This window comes from Asterias amurensis, chromosome 7 (assembly GCF_032118995.1).
Source record: "Asterias amurensis chromosome 7, ASM3211899v1".
NCBI classification, from domain to species: Eukaryota; Metazoa; Echinodermata; class Asteroidea; order Forcipulatida; family Asteriidae; genus Asterias; species Asterias amurensis.
The window spans coordinates 16,764,884-16,786,038 of record NC_092654.1 but is presented as its reverse complement, the minus strand read 5'-3'; the positions used below and the strand labels follow the sequence as shown (position 1 = coordinate 16,786,038).

General features: G+C 37.9%; 1 protein-coding gene across 1 annotated transcript; it reads right to left on the bottom strand.

The window, feature by feature from the left end:
• Positions 1-488: 488 nt before the first annotated feature.
• Positions 489-12,749, bottom strand: LOC139939573 (obscurin-like protein 1). Its single transcript, XM_071935572.1, has 13 exons — positions 12,615-12,749; positions 12,000-12,096; positions 11,285-11,551; positions 9,298-9,630; positions 8,340-8,619; positions 7,695-7,878; positions 7,261-7,375; positions 4,212-4,484; positions 3,361-3,624; positions 2,626-2,886; positions 2,016-2,282; positions 1,216-1,481; positions 489-590 (listed from the first exon to the last, which is right to left on the bottom strand). The coding sequence occupies exons 1-13, from the start codon at positions 12,747-12,749 to the stop codon at positions 489-491; spliced, it is 2,844 nt and encodes a 947-aa protein (XP_071791673.1).
• Between the last annotated feature and the right edge of the window lie 8,406 nt (positions 12,750-21,155).

Here is a 21,155-nt window from a genome sequence, read left to right as displayed (position 1 = left end):
TATGTGGCTTTTATTGGAAGCACATTTCTTCTCTGTGACTCAACAAATCTGTCAAAGTTCAACAAACCAGAGTCAGGTTGTTGAGGGAATACCATCATTGTGTTCTGAATCTTAACGATAATCAAAATTGCTCAAGACTCTGACATTTCACATTACAATAAACATGCACTCCTACTTAAAACTAAGTCACGAAAAAAAGTGCGAACAAAGAAGCCTGAACAAAAAATTGACAAGTGTAAACTCAATTTGGTTGGTACATAGACTTTCATACAGCTTCCAATCCCATTGAATGAAGTGATATCTTAAGATTTTTCATTATGTACCTTGTACAGTGAGATGAGATGTTGACTCCTCATTCTTAACTTTCACTGTGTACTCTGCATCATCATCAAACTGAACACTCTTGACGATCATTCGGTGCTTAGCGCCCTCCTTCTTAATCTCAAAGTGTTTACTTGGCTTGATCTCTTTACCATTTCTCAGCCAGACTACGGTGACGTTATCCTTGTTGAGTTCACACTCAAAGGTCGCTGTGTCACCAGGACTAGAGTGGATCTCCTCCAGAGGCTGGACAAATTCCACCGGTTTTTCTGTGGAAAAACAAAGGTGTATTTTGTTTTCAATCCAAAAATAACAATATATATTTGGTTTGCGGTAACACCATGTGTATATCTACTTGGCAGGTAGAGTTTGTTCTTTAGAAAAAATTTCTATATATTCTACTACCACGGAGTAGATTTTTCAGATATTTGGGGGGATTTCTAACTGTCCTTTCTTTAACTACTACCTTGGTGGAAGGTAGAAAATTGGACGGGACTTTTACTTTAGCTTATAGGATCAACAAGTTATACATCATTTCATTTCTATGACACAGAGCAAGGCCCATAATAGTGACAAACTTTAAAAATTTATTATTTTAAGCACTTCATTCTTGATAATCCTGTCTCATGCAAACAGCGTTGGATGGCTTATGTTTATAATCAAGGTTTGCTTTTCATTTTTATTATAAATGTGTGAAATATTTCTCTTATGTACTTCCTTTTTTCTCAAAATTGATGAGAACATTCTTGTTAAGTGCGCTTAATCAAGCTTTCCATTATGTAAGGCCCTTATAAACATTGATTTTTATAAAGGAGTTACTTTGTTAAAACAAACTAAGAATTTTTGGCACAAGGAGAACCAGTATGTAAGTGCAGTGGTTTTATTACCCTCTACAGTCAGAGATGCAGTGCTCTGTCTCCGACCAACAACACAGGTGTATGCTGCAGCATCGTCCAGGCCAATATCTTTGACAATTAGCGAGTGCTTGCGACCCTGGCGTTTGACTTCAAACTTTGTGTCATCTTCTTCATTGATCTTCAAGCCGTTCTTAAGCCAAAAGACGTCAGGTGTGTCCTTGTCGAGCTCGCAGGCAAAGACTGCCTCTTGGTTCTCGGTGACCTTGACATTTTGCATGGAGACGGTGATTTCTGGCTCCGCTTCTGATTCATTGAAACAAATTTAACGAATTACAATTTTGTAGAACTTAATGTCGATATAGTAGATAATCCAGTCTTGCTTATTAAGGAATTCACCCATATTAAGATTTATCTTTTGCAATATTTGCTTAAGTCAATTAAAGTCATCCACAACTTGCTTGTTCATCTGTTTTTTGTTCACTGAAATCAAAATCTCACCTATAAAAAAACCAATTGAAGTTTTTCTCTTATTGTTTGATTTTGTAACAATGATGTTGGAATATTGAATGCCTGTACTACGCAAAGTGAAAACATTTCACAAAGTCAACTTAACACACAGAGCTGCCGACGTTTCCATTTTGAAATCAGGGAGATTTAGTACAACAATCAGGAAGATATTTAGAATTATTACATCCAACATCATAGGGAAACAATTTCCATAATCAGGTTAACTGGAACCTGGATAGATTGATTTATTTTCAGGGATTTTTCTGCAGAATGAGGGAGAGTTGGCATCTCTGTACATAATCATCAATATATATTTCTTAATACACTCACCATCAACAAGGAGGTCAGCAGATGTTCTTCGATCTCCAACCATGCAAGAATACGTAGCCCCATCCGGAACATCAGCATTTGTGACAGAGAGACGACGCTCCAGCCCTTGCTTGACGATCAGGAACTTGTCGCTTTCCTCAATGGGCTGGCCGTCACGCATCCAGGTCACTTCGGCATTCTCGTCCGAGATTTCACAAACGAACTCGGCAGTTTGTTTTTCTGCCACTTTGAGTGGTTTTAATTCAGTAAGGAACTCAACTGGTAGCGCTGTAGGAAAACACAACAAAAAATCTCAATTTCAATGCATTATTAAAATTTGAAAAACTATTTTGACTTTAATCAATGAGATAATACACTTTCTGCCATTTAAGAGCAAATCTCCATTTTATGGAAAAATAAAAATTTAATTAAATTGAATTGAGTTGAAGAACTTATTAATTTTAAATCCGCCTTACAAAAATGTCATACTTTTAGTAGGGTTGAAACCAAACGTTATACCACAATTTTGCCTAATTCGTTTGAGGAAGTCAATATGTACACAACTTTTGCAAACGCCTTTTCCATTCACATCCTATACATGTAGCTTCAAAAGATAATGGACACCACTTACGCTCGACAAAGAGTCCAGCCGTAGATTTGTTGTCGCCAATCACACACGTATACTCTCCCTCTTCATCCAACTTGACATCCTCAATCACTAAAGAGCGAATCTTGCCCTCGGAGGTCGTCTTGTATCTCGGACTATCTGGGAGATCCTTACCATCTTTCAGCCACTTGACGACACCCTTGTCGTGTGAGATTTCACACGTCAGTGTGACTGTCTCTTTTTGTGTGGCTTCTGTTTCTGTCAATGGTTTGGTAAATTTGGTGGCTGCAAAAGACAATTTGAAGTTGGAAGGAAAATTAACTAAGGATATGGATCTACACACCATTGTAGATACAAAAATGTAGGCATATATATATATATAATTAAATGTATCTCTGCCTCTCTCTTTTCACTTTATTCTACTTGACTCGACTCTTATCTTACAAGTATACATGTCTGGTCATTATACAAATTTTTACAAAAGAAATTTTGTATAGTTGTACAGATTTCATTAATCTGTAAAATGTTTCCACAATTTCAAATTTGAAAGCAAGTGAGCTTTGAGCAGGCAAATTTTACTTTCCACGATAAATGAAAAGCAGAATTTGAAAATTCAATATGAGGAAGAATATGCGTGTTTTTTTATGAGTCACTTAAGGATAGAATTTTTTCATAACACAACTTTCACCTTCTGCGCCCCCCAAACAAAAAATTTAAAAATCAACAAGACGCTGAAAAGATAGAGCTAACTAAACCAACCTTCAACATTCAGTGTGGCCACGGACTCTGAGTCGCCGACCACACAGCTGAAGTTCCCTTCATCGTCGGGTGAGATATCATGGAGGACGAGCACTCGCTTCGTCCCGTCCTCTTTGATCTCATACTTTGGACCGACTTCGATCTTCTCACCATCCTTGAGCCACGTCACCACGGCCTTCTCATTGGAGACTGTGAACTCCAAGGTGGTGGTGTCATCGAATTCGGTTGCTGTGGTGTCTTTAAGGGGAGCAGTGATGGCAAAAGCTGAATGAAGAATGAATAAATGAATTGATAAAGTTCCCCAACTAAAATTAAAAACAATTAAATACTCATACAAATATAATTAAAAATGTTGAAGTTCAACCTTAATTAAAATCTTAAAGAAGCAGAACATCTTTTTAAGCTGAAAAAAGAAAGATTAAACATTGATACAGATTCTCAAGTTTAACTTATTGCGCTAATGCTCATCAAACTAACGAAAAGACAAAGCTTAAAGTTCAATATTTTATTACAATCTTTAAGGTTGACATTTAGGCGGATCATCTATTGTTTTATTCATCCTGCAGGTTGTTAATATTAGACATGGTACTTAAGGAGCTTTAGGCTTTTATAAATTGTTAACAGTTTATCTTTGTTTGATACCCCTGGAATAAAAATTTTGACCAAATACTGCCAAATTTAGCTATGCAATGACAAATAAACCTAAGGTAATAGGTTCAAACGTCCCTTCATAGTAAATTTTCTTTGTTCCGCCCAAAAGTTCTTGAAAAAGTTTATTGCTAAAAATTAGTCTGCAATTGGTAGAGCTATGGTCCAATCTCAAATGGGAAAACTTCCCACATAGTCATTACCTTCTACTTGAAGTGTTGCGGAAGATCGCCTCTCTCCAACAACCACTGTGTAGTCTGCCTGGTCCTCCACCTTCAAATCATGAACAACCAGTGACAATCTTCTCCCTTCAGTCTTCACTTCCAGCCTGTCGCTCGGTGTGATCTCCTCTCCATCCTTGAACCAGGTGACCTCGAGGTCATCTGGTAGATCTTCGGTCAGCTCACAGGTAAACTCTACATCTTCAGCCTCTTCCACTTTCTTGCTCTGCAGATCGGTCAGGATATCTGGCATTTCTGAATGGGAAAAATATCAAAGGAATTCAGTATGGTGTTAATAACCTTAAGCCCGGTACATACTTCCTGTGAATGCGAAGCAAATTTTGATGTCACAAATTCACAACGAATTATTCTCAACGACTGAGTCGTAATCAACTCCTGGGAAACATTGTCTTTAAAAAATGGCCATGTGACGTGCATGAAAACATATCTTGGGCTACTTGAGAGGTTGATTTCCAGAAAGTTACTCTGTTGCTTGCTGAGTTTCATTAGAACGTACACGCAAACAAACAAATGTACACAGAGTGTACAGGTGTTTCAACAGAGCAAGATGTCCTTGCTTCACTTTCGTGTATTACTTACAAATAATGTGGATGCCAATAAAAAAACAGAGTCTAAAAAATGGGACAAAACTGTGTTTATACAGGAGGGTTGACAAACATCTATTTGCATGAGAAAAGTAGAGACCAGAATAAACCAGGATAGTAAAAAGATAACCAGTGTATTAAGAAGCTACTCTGTGGAAAGAAAATAATGAAGCAATGTTGATATTCAAGAATGCAATCGTCGGCATACTGAGACAATCTCAAGCCAGATGACACACCCCTCAATACCTGAAGTTACTGTGAGTATTGTGGCGGTTAATTTCTCTCCGACAGCACACTTGTATTCCCCTGCGTCTTCCGCTGTGATGTCAGTGATCATCAAGGAGTGTCTCCTCTGTGCTTTCTTCATCTTGTACTTCTCATCATCAACGACAATCTCTTCGTCTCCGCAGAACCACTTCACCTTGGCCTCATCGCTGGAGACGGTGCAAATGAGCTCTGCGGTCTCACTGGGTGAAACTTTCACTGGGGCCAACTCCTCCACAAATTCAAACTCCTCTGTTGGGTATCAACGGACACTTTGGTATTGATAAAACTGCTTGGCAAAAGCATTTTAATGACGAGTAGTGCTGGGGTGGGTGGAACTGGGTGAAGTATATGCCAAACAGTAGAGAGTGACGGGCAAAGCTGGGTGCATCATCATGCCGAACAGTAAACCAATGGTAGTACATGTAGGTATTGGGTACAGCTAGGTACATCATTATGTCAGACAGCAGTTGGTGCGAAGGAAAGCCGAGCACATCATTATTTCAAACAGAAGTAGGTGCTACCTGAAGCCGAGTACATCGTTAGGCAAAGCGTGGTTGGTGATGGATAAATCTTGTTACATCATAATGCCAAACTGGTGCTAGGTGGAGCAGGGTTCATCATTATGCCAAGCAGTGTCAGTTCAAGGTGGTTATGCGTACAGTGCCTGAATCACATACAGAGTCATTTCGCTCATCACAGCAGTGCTTTGTTGAATATTAAGCTACTGACAGGACTGCCACATCAAACAGTTTCACGGCAAAAAGCAAACTTTAATAATAAAGTGCTTAACATACATTGTGCTGTTTTATTAATTCTAGAAGTTTAAAACGTTAGAAATGGTTATGCCTGCTTTCCTTCCAGCATCTTTTTTCCCCTACAGACTGGGAAGCTAATGCACTCAATTATTTCTTAAAATGTGAACTGCGGAAATCACTAAATGTGAATCTATATTGTGCAGTGAGTGTGCAAGTGCGAAAAAATGTGTGTGAACAGGTGACGTAACTGCCTGGTTCAAGTGATAGTGCCGTTTGTTTTAAGTGCATTACACCTAAAAAAATGTTTACCTCAAATCTAATTTGTTAATGATTTGTATTTAAAGGCCTGGTTGGTCATGATACATGTATTCTTGAGTTAGACACTTGTCCATGATTACCCTTCTTATTTGGCACTCTTAAAGACACTGGACACTATTGGTAATTGTCAAAGACCAATCTTCTCACTTGGTGTGTCTCAACATATGCATAAAATAACAAACCTGTGAAAATTTGAGCACAATTGGTCATCTAAGTTGCGAGATAATAATGAAAGAAAAACACCCTTGTCGCACAAAGTTGTGTGCTTTTAGATGGTTGATTTGGAGTCGTCAAATTCTAACATTTCAGAGGGAGCCGTTTCTCACAATTGTTTTATACTATCAACCTCTCCCCATGACTCGTCACCTAGTAAGGTTTTATGCTTATAATTATTTTGAGTAATTACCAATAGTGTCCACTGCCTTCGATACTGATTATACTTTTGTGAATTAAACCCCCTTTTTGCTGGTACACATACAATCAGTAGAGTTTAAAGAAAGTTCTAGGAAAGTTTTAAGTATGATGACCGAGGATGACAATGTTGCATCAATTTTGTTACTGGGACATGTGTTGTATAAGATTATATTAAATTATAATTGTTGTTGTTGTTGTTTTTATTTAGGAAGCTTGTTAACTCAGCGAATTTCACACACTGCAAACTGAGAAAACAACATAGATAGAAGCGGGTCAACAGTTAAAAAAAACTTTTCACCTCACCATACAATTTACAATATAGTTTTTAAATCTTAATGATTTATTTCTTGCATGTAAAATATTAATAAATTGTCAAGTTTTCCCCTTAATTGATATACGATTAGGAGGTAAAAATAATCAAATTCTATTTACATGGGTTGATTGTAACAAAATAGTAATCATTTTTAAAACAGCAATGTTTTTAAGTTTCTTTTGAATTATCATTTATGTTGAATAAATTGTCCACAGGGTGCCGACTCAATGTTGAGCTGATACACAAACCAACTTTTCTCAAATAAAAGGAATTTCATTGTCTGTTTAGTGGAATTGATCATTGATTGATGCATCTGTAAATGTGTAATCTCAACAAATGACACAGGGAGTTGACTGTACCTTTAGGTGGTTCAGAGGTGCGACTCAAGACGGTCTGCTCAGTAGGTTGAGCTGTGAACATTGGAGAGTCAATCTTCATGGCTTCCATCTCCTCAACTTCTTCATGCTCCAATTCCTGCAAATAAAAGCAAATTGTTACCAATGGCTTCTAGCTGGCACCCCATAACAAAGATATTGACGCAATAGGGAGACCGCCAACATAATTGCTAGAAAGCTCAGTTGGTAGAGCGCCAGCATGTTAATCAAGAAGTCCCACGTTCAAGGCTATAGTAAACTATTCTAAAATTGTTTAAAATTTGACCAGTCAGGTTCCTACACGTAAGTAAGCTAGAGTTAGAGATAAGACTAGTCTTAACTCTTTGTGAAATCCTCCCCCCCCCCCCCCCGGGCCTCATACGCAAGAAATTATGGCACAATAATTGAGAAAAACTCACCAAGAATTCTGGCTCCTCGTCTATCTCCATCTGCTTTTGCATCATCTTCAAGTGTTTGAGGATGGCACGGAAATCATAGACACCGGCTTCACGCAAGATTTTCTCATAATCTTTGGGTTCCGCACCTGTGAGAAGTGCCATGATATCGATTTCTTCAGCCTCTCTTAATATTTGGGATGGTCGTCTGAGAGAAAGAAAAAACAACAATCAAAATTGCTTTTAGGAAAATTTGTTTGTCTTTTAGGATGGTCGTCAGAAAAAAGGGAAACATACACAAAATGGCTTGTAGCAAATTTACTTGGCTTTCATAATTTACATGTAGGAAGTACAAACCATTCCTTTTAAGGTATACCGCTATAATTGAGGATGTGGATACCCAACAACAAAAATTAGTAATTAATATTCTTATACATGTAGAAAAACATTTTTGCAATCAGGACCTTGTACTTTAAATGAAAACAAAAACCCAAGGTTACTGTAAAAGAGTGGAGGCTTTTCCTTTCATTGGATATCTAAAAAAAATTAACATCAAAAAGAATTGTTATTAATTGAACAAACTTAATTTGTTGAATTCACACCTTTTGTTAAATTATTTTTAAACACCTCAACAAATTATTTATTTTTAAAAGCATTGCACAGTCTAACCTTTTCAGTGGCACACTAAATGGAACCTCATCCGCTGGTCTTTCCTGAACCATAAGCGAGACGCCGTATTTATTCTTGCCGGTATCGCTGGTAAGCTGGACGTGGTACTTGCCCGCATCCTTGCTGCCCACATTGTGAATGGTAAAGGTGTGCTCATCCGTCTCTTTGTCGTAATCAATGGTGAACTCATCGCTTGATGTGACCTCACGCCATCCCTTGAACCACTGTATTGTTGGGTAGGGGGTGCCGGTTGCCTTGAAGCGGAATGTGGCTGTTTCGCCTGTAATCAGGATTGGTGTGGAACAGGATTGTTTACAAAAAACTTCTGACAGTGCAATTTTTGTCCTAGTTATGGCTCCAAGCTGGCGTTCATTTTTATGCAATTGTATAAGAGTAATAATAATTGTGGCTTCTTATATAGCGAACATGTCAGTCACTCAGTGCCGCTCCTGGCGCTGTAACATACAGTATTTCCTGCAAGATGTGGGACTACCTTTGAATTATGAGACCTAAGTTGGACATCCTTTGAAGTTATTTCTGAAAACAGAAACCAATATATCTGACAATAGGTTGACAAAGATGAATATTTTAACAACAAAAAATCTCACAGAAAAAACTAGGTAAATGACACCCACAATGTTATTAGAAGAATTAATAAAAGGCGATTTACAAAATGCATGCATAAAATTTAGTTTACATTAAGAGCATGACGACTGACTCTAACAAAAAACAAACAAACATTCTGTGATGTCACTATGCGGGAAAAAGGGTGTTGCATAGTTTATGGACCTTCTCTTGAAAACAGGATAACATTTTCAAAGGATCAACATCGTAATTGCTGAGTGTTTTTCACAAGACGACTTATTTTCGCATTCAATGAGGAAAATGTTGTTAAACTTTAAAAAGTTCTGTTTTTATTGAGTTGGGATTATAGCCGTCATATTTATTTTAATTTTACCTTCCGTTACATCCAGAGCCTTTGGCACCTGTACAAAGATGGGTGGGTTAGGCTTGGGCTTCTCCTCCACCACTAGTGGAATCAATCCCGTTGCCTCTTCCACCTTCACCGTGTAGTCTCCAGCATCCTGAGGCTTCACATCATTGATAGTCAGAAGGGCGCTGAAACCCTTGCGTATGATCTTGTATTTCTTGCTTGACTTCAGTTCCTTGCCGTTGTGGAACCAGACCACCTTCTTGCGAGAGACATCTTTGTCGAATTTGACCTCTAGGGTGCTGGTCTCGGATTCCTTGATGGTGGACTCCTCTGGGATTTCCACGATGTGAACAGTTTCTATAAAATTAAAAATTAATTGTTTGAATATACAACATCTAAAGGCAAGGTACACGTTTGGTAATAATTGTCAAAGACCAGTCTTCTCACTTGGTGTATCTAAACATACGCATAAAATAACAAACCTGTGAAAATTTGGGCTCAATTGGTCATCGAAGTTGCGAAAAAATGATGAGAGAAAAACACTTTTGTTGGACGAATTTGTGTGCTTTCAGATAGGAATAAAAGACTTCTGGCTAGAAGTCTTTTATTATTTTAGTGAGAAATTACCTCTTTCTCAAAAACCATGTTACTTCAGAGGGAGTCGTTTCCCACAATGTTTCATACTATCAACAGCTCTCCGATGCTCGTTACCAAGTCAGTTTTTAAGTTAATATTTGTTTTGAGTAATTACCAAACGTGTACCTTCCCTTTAAGCAATCAATGGAAAGTTATGTAATAGATGTTAAATTTGGAAAGTTGTTGATTCTTTAAATTTCTCTAGGATATGTTAGGAAAAAAACTTGCACTTAAAGCCATTGGACCCTTTCGGTAAGCAGTGTTGTCCAAGGCCCACACTTTGTGTACCACAACTTCTATATCAAATAACAAACCAGTGAAAATTTAGGATTAATCGGTCATCGGAGTCGGGAGAAAACAACGGAAAAACCCACCCTTGTTTCCGCGCGTTTCGCCGTGTCATGACATGTGTTTAAAATAAATCTGTAATTCTCGTTAACGAGAATTTATATTGTTTTGCTGTTTTCTCAAAAAGTAAAGCATTTCATGGAATAATATTTCAAGAGAAGTCTTTCACCATTGCCTTCTGTAAACCCTGTAAGTTATTTGTAAATCTGTGAACTTTTTTTTTTTTGAACCGAAAGGGTCCAATGGCTTTAAAGGCAGTGGACACTATTGGTAATTGTCAAAGACTAGTCTTCACAGCTGGTGTATCTCAACATATACATAAAATAACAAACCTGTGAAAATTTGAGCTCAATCGGTCATCGAACTTGCGAGATATGAATGAAAGAAAAAACACCCTTGTCACACGAAGGTGTGTGCGTTTGGATGGTTGATTTCGAGACCTCAAGTTCTAAATCTGAGGTCTCGAAATCAAATTCGTGGAAAATTACTTCTTTCTCGGAAACTATGGCACTTCAGAGGGTGCCGTTTCTCACAATGTCTTATACCATCAACCTCTCCCTATTACTTGTCACCAAGAAAGGTTTTATGCTAATAATTATTTTGAGTTATTACCAATAGTGTCCACTGCCTTAAAGTTTTGACACAAATACTTTTGTCCATTATTTTCTTATTACAAGGTATAAATAAATTTCAAACACAAGTTTGCCAACATTCAAAAACAATTGTTACATTTTGAATGATAACATGTTTTATCTGACAGAGAAAAACTATGAGAAAATAGAATTAGCTGTTGCAAACTGCTTGCAAAAAAATAGTTAATGGTCTGTCGTTTCAGAGCTGGGGTCAAAACGTCAGGTCATTAACCATTTTTTTGCAGAGACAAATTATATGCATGATTTTGTAGTTTTGCAAATTTGCTAACATTCAAAAACAATTGTCAAATTTTGAATGAGTAGTCAGCTACCCTGAATCCGACAAAGAGAAATTTTACGCACGAATCTGTAATGCTATTTTGATTCAGACTTACCTTTCACGAAGAGTTTCGTTGATGCCTTGTCATCTGGAAGCAAACACTCGTACTTTGCTTTGTCTTCAAGGCCAGTGTCTTTGATCAGCAACGAGCGACGTCGGCCATCTTTCTTGAAGACAAACTTATCGCCTTCTTCAATCTCCTTGCCATCTCTTAGCCATTTGACATCAGTGACATCATCAGAGACCTCATATAGGATGAGGGCTTCCTCGTTTTCAATGGACTCTACAAATGCTCCCGGTTTTACAACAAACTTGGCTGGCCCTGGAGTAAGGAAAGAAATATGCAACTAAGATATTCATGCTCAACAAGTGCATACCACCAGTTATTTTCCAACAAGGCAGTACTTTTAAGTAAGCTGGACTTTGTTGCTGGTGCTGGATGCTTACTCTAGCTGTATACTGTCTAACGACATAAGCACTGGCTGATATCTTCTAGTGAAATTTCAGCCATTTTGGGAGTCAAGTCCTTTCAGATTGAAAGAACAGGCCAGGATAATTGCGTGTCAGTAAACTGCATGCTGTAAAATGGTCACTATGACAACTTAACTGCTGAAAAGAGTTCAAAAGTGGGTGATCACACTGAATCCTATGTGGTCCTTTTCATTTATAATACATGTACATGTACTGCTCATTTTACAATTTTCTTTTGAAAACTAATGGGAATTTTGTTGCAAAAAGATTGATAGATATAAAGATTGTTGTTTAAATACCTTCTACAACTGGTGCAGCTTCCTCCTTGGGCTTGGTGACAGGAACTATCTTCTCTGGAGTAACTTCTGTAAATTCAGGTTTAACCTCTTCAACAGGCTGATGCAAGAAAATACAAATAAAATATTAATTATTTCAATGTTTTTAAAACTGTTTTCAATTTCGGGAAGACAATACATTTTTTTTACAGAGTGCTAAAAAGGAGCTTGTTTTAGAATGAGGCAAATAAAAACTCTGACAGATGTGCTTCCTAGAAAATTGTTGCACATTTGGTGCCAGTCTGCCCCCTAAATACTAAATAAACAGTTCAAAATTTCACAGATAAAAACTAACAGTTATTGACTAAAAGTACTCCACAAAAATTGTTAAATTTCCTCCAGAAAAAAAAAAACCAAGGAATGATATATTAATTTTGGTTTTACCCTTACACTGATCTGTGATAGCACTGTATATTCAGTACTTTCCCCGAGAAAAAATACCATAGGCACATTACTCTGGTGGGTTTTGCGCCAACGGCTTTTGCCATTCTAGAAATGTGTCTTAACAACTAGACCACCAAGATTGCCCGGTAGCTAGAGGCAGGTAGCTCTATTAAAGAAAAAAGAATGATATCTTACCATTGGTTTGGCTTTTTCTTCCGGCATCTTCTCCACCTTCACCTCTGCCTTCTCAGGAGCCTTCTCAGGAGTTGGTGCTTCCTCTTTAGGTTTCGGGGATACAACCAGACTCACATCTGCCTTATCCTCACCCATGGGGCTCTTCAGCTTGCAAGTGTACTTGCCAGCATCGTTGGGTTTGACATCCTTGATAGTTAGGACACTCTCCTCTGTGCTTTCATCGAAGCTGACCGAGATCTTAGCTCCGGGCGTGATCTGCTTCCAGCCCTTGCTCCAGGAGACATCGGGCTTGGGGAAACCTTCGACCTTGCAGCGGAAGACAGCATCTGTACCTGTATAACAAATATGCAGAATAATTAGCATCGATAAGAAAGCGAATGCTGGTGAAACCTCAATAAGTGGTCGGTAAGGTAATTTCAAACAGAGTGGTTGGTAAGGGAATTACAAACAGTGAATTTACTTCTTTCTTTCTGAAATCAATGTATTCATCTCATTGTGTTCATAAATGCTTCTTGAAAATTGCGAACAAATAGAAACTTATTTTTCAAACTTGTGGTGATTCCTTGAGAAAGCCTTGTAATAGCTTACCTTCAGGAGTGCTGGGTACTGTTGGTTTCTCTTCAAATCTTGGAGCTTTCTTTACTTCTGTACAAAGAAATTTCAAATGTGTTAAATGAAAATATGTACAAAAGTATGCAAATATCTACTGTGCAAAAAGAACTACCTCTTATCAAAGGGGGATGGAAAATGTTAATTGATGATTTACAAAATAGCAAGGCTTTATAGGGCAGCAGACCATAAAATACAAATTAATGGAAGAGTAATAGAATTTTACTTATTTGTCTCTCCAATTCACAAATAAAGGAATACCCGGGGTGGGGCACTGAACATTTTGCATTGCAATTGGTATTGTCTCTATTAAGTAAGTAATAAAATTAGTTTGCAGAATCTAAAGTCAATTGGTTCCAATGATTTTAAAGCAAACCTTGAACGGTGATTTTGGCTGTGCAGAAGTCTTCTCCAGTTGGGTTGATGACGACACACTTGTACTCCCCAGCATCCCGTGGTTTGGGTTTAGGCAAGGACAGGACGGCTGTGTCCGCTTCAAATGTCTGAATGACGTCACTTGAAGGCCTCAAGAGTTTCTCATCCCTAAGTTTTTAGAGTGACAACAAGGATGCTGTAAACTTGAGTGTTTTTTTTATAAGTAAATACAGGTAAATGACATCACTTTTGGTGAGGGTGCTAGTTTGGTTGTCATCGGCCATGCCATAATCTCAAGTATAATCTTGCAAAAGCACTTAAAAGGTGTTACTAAATAGTATTTCTAATACGTCGTTTTGTGATGTTATTAACTGTATATCTTTACCAAAAATCCATTAATTTTCTCATAACCTTCCACATAAATAATGGAAATTGCTATTTTTTTTAGACACTTTTGACTTGATGTTTCAAGAACTACAAGATATTCTCTTCAGATCCTATTATGAAGAAGAACAAAAGAAACTTAAGAAATTTGCGGTAACACCATAAAGTTAGATCTCTTTTGAGTGATTGGCAGTTCTGAGAAGAACCGATAGACTCAGTGTTTCACCAATTTGTCTTGCTATGCTTTCTTGTGAAACTGTGAAGAAAACAAAACAACTTACCGGAACCATTGTACATCTGGCTTTGGTTGACCAGTCACAGTACATGTGAGTTTCAAGGGGGATCCTTCCTTGACATTCTGCATTATGAAAACAATTAAGAAAAAAAAATGAATAATTTGATTTTATAAATAAGAGAACAAAATTATAGTTGTCCAAAAATACAGCCCTCTCTTTTTAAGTCAGTGATCTGAATCCTTCCTTTATGAGTCACTGACTAATACTGTGGCTTTTAAACTGCAGCGAAATCAAATTAATTTGGTGTCATCATACCTTGTCCTTGAGTTTGTGAGTGATGACTGGTGCGACAGGGAGTTCTTCAGCCTTCTCCTCTTTTTCCACAACAGTCTTGACAGCTTCAAGCTTCTCAGTAATGATTTCAGGAATCTCTTCAGTGTCTTCCAATTTCTCAGGGACAACTTCCTTCTCAGCCATTCCTCGGACTTTCTCTGGCTTCTTCTTTGAGACATCCAAGACCTCCTCGAGTTTTGGAATTGCTTCCACTGGAGTAACCTCTTGGGTTGTAAGTACGTCAGCTTCATCTCCTGGGTGAGGGACAATCTTTGTGACAGCTGTCTCCAACTGCTCCTCTTCAAGAGTTTCCAACTTCTCTGGAGCTGACTGGATAACATATTCAATCTCCTCTTCCTCAACAGCTTCATCTCTTGGCTTCCTGAACTTAGCTTGTACTTCAACCTCCTCTTCTGATCGAGGTTTGAACTTGGCAGTAACTGCTGTGTCAACTTCTTCTTCAGTCACTCCTTTTACTGATACACGTGCTTTCAACAATTTAGTGACTTCCTCTTCAGAGCTCACAGTGAAAGCAGGCTTCTTCTCAGATACCTCCTCCTCTGGGACAAACTCAGGGGTGACTTCTTCAGGTTTAACTTCCTCAACAGAGATAACTTCTGGAGTGGTTTCTTCCGGTTGTAAGATTTCTGGGCGTACCTCTTCCAACTCCTCAGCTGGTGCTTCTTCCTCAGGCATTTCTATCGGCCTCTCTGTCACTTTAAGACTCACTGAAGAACTTTGCTCTCCAAGAGGGTTCTTGATGTAGCAGGTATACTTTCCAGCATCTGTAGGCGTGGTGTCTTTAATTGTCAGGACGCTCTCTTCGGTGTCTTCGTCATAGCTGATGGTGAATCTCCCTTCAGGTTTGATCTGCTTCCATCCCTTGTTCCAGGTAATAGTGGGCTTGGGGAACCCATCCACCTTCGAGCGGAATGTGGCCTCAGTTCCTTTTTAAAGTAAAAAAAAAAATAATACAATTTGGTACTTTGTGAATAAAATTTCTTGGCTGCCAAGGATAAAAGAATACTTTTTCAAAATGTACTGCTGCTTGATATTTGAGATTGTTGCTGCCTAAAAGTACAAAGCATAGAAACATTTTCTCATTACCTTCTGGTGTTTCCTCCACTTCTGGTTTTTCAATGAAAGAGGGTGCTCTTTTGACCTCTGTATTGTGTGAAAGAGTTAAATTTAAAGTCAAGTGGTTGCGATGATAAATTCTCCTTCATATGAATACAAACATACAAATAATTGCAAGCAACGTACATGACCATTTCCATAGTGTATGTTTTGAATGTTTGTTGATTAAATTTTAGTGTTGTATGAGGATCAAAATCATTCTGACTTGAAGGTTCTACTGGTGTTAAGAACCTAGTCCAGATTTCAATTATACAATAACAATTCATTTTGTATAAACTGGTTGTTTATTTGTCAATTTCCTTTAATTTATTTGATTTATTCAGCCTCACAGTGTCAGATGAACTTTTGACTAACTGCTTCAAACCAGTGATTGTTATTGCCTTTACTCCTTTGAAACTATTTTCTTTATGCCGTTCCATTTTACAAACTCAAAACACACTAGTTACAAATGGAGACAAGGACAGCACCTGGTTCAAACACCACAAAGACAATGATTTCACCACAACATGTTTCAGAACAATCAGAAAAATGCTATGCACTTTTCAAAAATCACTTCTCGGTTCATTGTTGAAATACATGTAGTTTAGTCCATTAAAATCAGCTTGCAGTAACACTTCATGTGCCATTATCTAGTTATGTTTCGGTTATTATCATCTTTACCATACCCGAGTATGGTAAATTTGCGTTCGACCATTCCAGAATTTTGTTTTTTACTTATGAATACATACATAATGATGTATATATTTAAAGCAGTAACTTATTTTAACATTGTAAGCATTAAGATAAACTGGATGCCCCAAGCGGACACATCCAATCAATACAGATTGACTTGAGAAGAACAACCAGATGATGTAGGAAGGTGTTGGTTTGTCTTACTAAGACAAGAAAGTTGAGAGACATTTTTAGGGGAAGGTGATACAAATTTTACTCATGCTGGGTTATGCAAAAATTGTAATTTATTAAACCGTTAACCTACAATACATTTTTTTTAGTGAAGCTACAATACATTTTTTACAATTTGTGTTTAACAATGATTTGACATTTACTGAAAGATTGTTACAAGTAACACTTGATATTATCTTTGAAATGTTATTCATAAATAGTAAAAGAAAACAAGAAAATTGTAAAGGTTTTAGGCGAGTGTGTTTCATTTGAGAGGAATGAACTTGCTTTAAAAGATACTAACTTTGATCCAGGTAACTTCCATAAATCATGACTGATTCAAATAAAGTTTCACAATTAAACATGTTTACTTCAAACTTGTTGAATGTTGTGGAATACTTCATCAAATGATGTTGGTTTAAGAATATGGGTATAATTTGTAAAACATGATTCCACTGTTTCTCACCTAACACTGCAACTACAAAATATCCTAAACAAAATTATATTAAGAAATACACTATAAAATCTATACTATACTACAATCTATTTTCCAATGTATAGTGTTAAAGAGACTTTCTTTACACCAGGAATGACATTTGGTCCCTTACAAAAAGTAGGAATACAATATTGAGAACCAGGGCTGACCTACATGTACACATGGTGTAGGCTAGCTCTAATAGACATTTCAGGCTATGAAATCACAAATTTTCAGATTTTTCCAAGAGCATAAAAATCGGAAGTCAAACATTACATAGATATCAGCCGAGTTTACAAATTGAAATTCCCAAGCTTATTGAATCTGAATTGTTACCTTGCACTGTTAACTTAGCGGTACAGATATCTTCACCAGCCGTGTTAATGACCACACACTTATACTCCCCAGTGTCTTTAGGTTTCGGCCGCTCAATAACTAGAGTGGCAGTGTCTTCTTCCACTGTCTGGATGTAATGGGTGGAGGCTTCCAGTAATTCTTTGTTTCTGATGGTAGAATTAAATTTGCATATAGGTGTGATTTAGTATAAAGACACGGGTCTCCTCTAAGTCTGGAATGTGAAGCTACCAACAGCCTTGGTGTTGTATTTTGAGGAATTTTGCAGACGCTGTACATCAACACCATCAAAAAGCTATAGGTTTATACACTGTCTCTCTTCTCTAAGTTGCATTCAGTGGCACAAAGATTAGTTGCGGTAAAAAGATTTTTAATACAAGTTGCATATCCATCAGTTATACGTCTTATAAATGATCCATCAACCAGGGCCCAATTTTATAGAGCTGCTTAAGCCAAGCAAAACAATATTATGCTTACCAGAATAAGGTTACAAGCCAAATACCATGCCACATGAACGATTTGTGACTGATATCCTGCTCATTATTGCTAAGCAAGGATTTTTAAGCAGTAGGTCTATTTTCTGGTTAAGCAGCTATATAAAATTGGGCCCAGTTGGTAACAACAATAAGAAGGTACTTTTGTGATCATTTTATAACAACATTGTTCATGAACTGCATACCCATTGGTGGAGGTTCTACCCCAGCTACTCAATTTAAGAAGCTGAAGAACTTTTAAAATAATCATAGTTTAAACAATCACTCACTGGGATAAGAAATGATGATGAAAACATTCCCTTAAAAAGGCCAACTGCTAACAATGTTACAAAATCAGTTCAATACACGCCATTGAGACAAATACAATAATTACTCTGTATACAAATGATAAACTCGAGAAATAAAAAAATATACTTACAAGAACCATTTAACCTCTGGCTTTGGAGTTCCAGACACTGTGCAGGTAAACTTGACTGGTTTGCCCTCTTTGGTGCTCTACAAAAAGTAAAATAAATGTGTTGCAATATCACAGAAATTAAAAACAAAAAACTCATTGGTAATCTAAGTTAAATAGTTTGTAAAAACAATTTTTGTTATGATAAGTAAAACTCTTTAGGGTTAACCAGTGACATTTTATTGAATAAATAGTATTTAAATAAATCATAAAAGAACAGCAGCCAAGATAATTACACAATCTCACCTTGTTTTTGAATTTATCTGTGATAACCGGTGCAATTGGTATCTCCTCTACCATTTGCTCTTCTTCCACAACCACCTCGACTGCTTCTACTTTTTTAACCTCCTCCTCAGGGAGAGTTTCTGCCTCAAGAAGTTCCAAGTCTTCCTTCTCAGGCATGCCTCTTATTGTCACTGGCTTCACCTCAGATACATCAAGAACCACTTCAGATGGTGTAGCTTCCACTGGCGAGATTTTCTCCACAGTGAGAAGGACATCTGCTTCATCTTCTGGCTGTGGGGCTACTTTAGTGATCGCAGTTTCAAACTCTTCTTCAGGAACTATCTCCATTGCCTCTTTGGCCAAAGGTATTTCAGCAACCACTTCCTCCGTGGCAAAAACTACAGAAGGTTTCTGCTCTGGTTTGACTTCCTCAAGAGCTTCTGCTACATGAGGTACTGCTTCTCTTGGTTTCTTGATTGAAGCAAGCACTTCAACTTGCTCTTCTGGTCTTGGTTGCACTTTTGCTGTCACAGCTGTTTCAAGCTGTTCCTCTGTTACATCCTTGAGTGCTACTTTAGCTTTTGGTACAAGAGTGACTTCTTCTTCTGTAGCCATTATGAAAGCTGGTTTCTTTTTCAAAGTAATCTCTTCTGGAAATTCTTCAAGAGGAGCCTCTTCAGGAGTGACTTCTTCAGGCTTAGTGATTTCAGAAAGAACTTGTACCTCCTCTTCTGGGACTGAGACATACTCCGTGACCTCAGCAATCTCAAGCTGCTCTTCGGTTACGCCTTCTAGAGGAACCAGTGTTTTTGGAGCTAGCGCAACTTCTTCAAGAGCCTCAATCACAGTTGGCTTCTTTACTGGAGCAGCTTCCTCAAGAACTTCTTCCACTTCAGGTACTGCTTCTTGTGGTTTCTTGATTGCAGCAAGCACTTCAACTTGCTCTTCTGGTCTTGGTTGCACTTTTGCTGTCACAGCTGTTTCAAGCTGTTCCTCTGTTACATCCTTGAGTGCTACTTTAGCTTTTGGTACAAGAGTGACTTCTTCTTCTGTAGCCATTATGAAAGCTGGTTTCTTCTTCAAAGTGATCTCTTCTGGAAATTCTTCAAGCGGAGCCTCTTCAGGAGTGACTTCTTCAGGCTTAGTGATTTCAGAAAGAACTTGTACCTCCTCTTCTGGGACTGGGACATACTCCGTGACCTCAGCAATCTCAAGCTGCTCTTCGGTTACGCCTTCTAGAGGAACCAGTGTTTTGGGAGCTAGCGCAACTTCTTCAAGAGCCTCAATCACAGTTGGCTTCTTTACTGGAGCAGCTTCCTCAAGAACTTCTTCCACTTCAGGTACTGCTTCTTGTGGTTTCTTGATTGCAGCAAGCACTTCAACTTGCTCTTCTGGCCGTGGTTGTACTTTGGCTGTCACAGCTGTTTCGAGTTGTTCCTCTGTTACATCCTTGAGTGATACTTTAGCTTTTGGTACAAGAGTGACTTCTTCTTCTGTAGCCATGATGAAAGCTGGTTTCTTCTTCAAAGTGATCTCTTCTGGAAGCTCTTCAAGAGGAGCCACTTCAGGAGTGACTTCTTCAGGCTGTGTGATTTCAGAAAGAACTTCTACCTCCTCTTCTTGGACAGGCACATACTCAGTGACTTCTGCAGTCTCAAGCTGCTCTTCCGTTACTCCTTCTAAAGCAACTAATTTCTTAGGAGCTTGGACAACTTCTTCAGGAGCCTCAATCACCGTTGGCTTCTTTTCTGGAGCAGCTTCCTCAGGAACTTCAACAGGGACCACTTTTGGTTTCTCCTCTTCTGGTTTAGAGATCTCTGAAAGAACTTCAACTTCCTCAAGTTTCTCCATTGGCACTTCAATAGCAACTTCCTCTTTTGGCTTAGGTGTTACCTTTAAGCTGACAGTTGAACTTTCTTGACCAAGAGGGTTCTTGAGGTAGCATGTGTACTTGCCAGCATCTGAGGCTGTAACGTCTTTGACGGTAAGAACACTTTCCTCTGTGTCTTCATCATACGTAATTGTGAAGCGTCCTCCCTTTGTAATCTGTTTCCAGCCTTTGTTCCAAGTAATTGTAGGCTTGGGAAAGCCCTCGACTTTAGCACGGAAAACAGCTTCAGTACCTTAATAAGAAAACAAATTATAATATTTCATTGTTAGTGGCACTTCATGTTTTTCAAAATTTATCTGCACAAATAAACTCAATTATTAAATTGAGGGATGCCATTTTTTATAAATTGTGTTATTGTGTTTCTCCAGCAAATTACCACTTTCCATTTAAACTATTTTTTAATTAACTGAAAAAAAATTCTACTTAATGTGCATACAAACAAATCCATTCATAAAATTGAAAAACATCTTCACACATTATCAATAAGTCTCACCTTCTGGGGTATCTGGTACATCTGGTTTTTCTGTGAAAGTTGGGGCTCTTTTCACCTCTGGAGAAAAAAACATTTTAAAATTGTATGAGTATGCAAAGCATTGGTTTTAGGATTTCACTAAAATTGCGTTTGTCCATTGTTTTATAATCGTTTTACCTCTCACATGGCAGTGGGGTGACGCCAATTCATAAAGTCTATT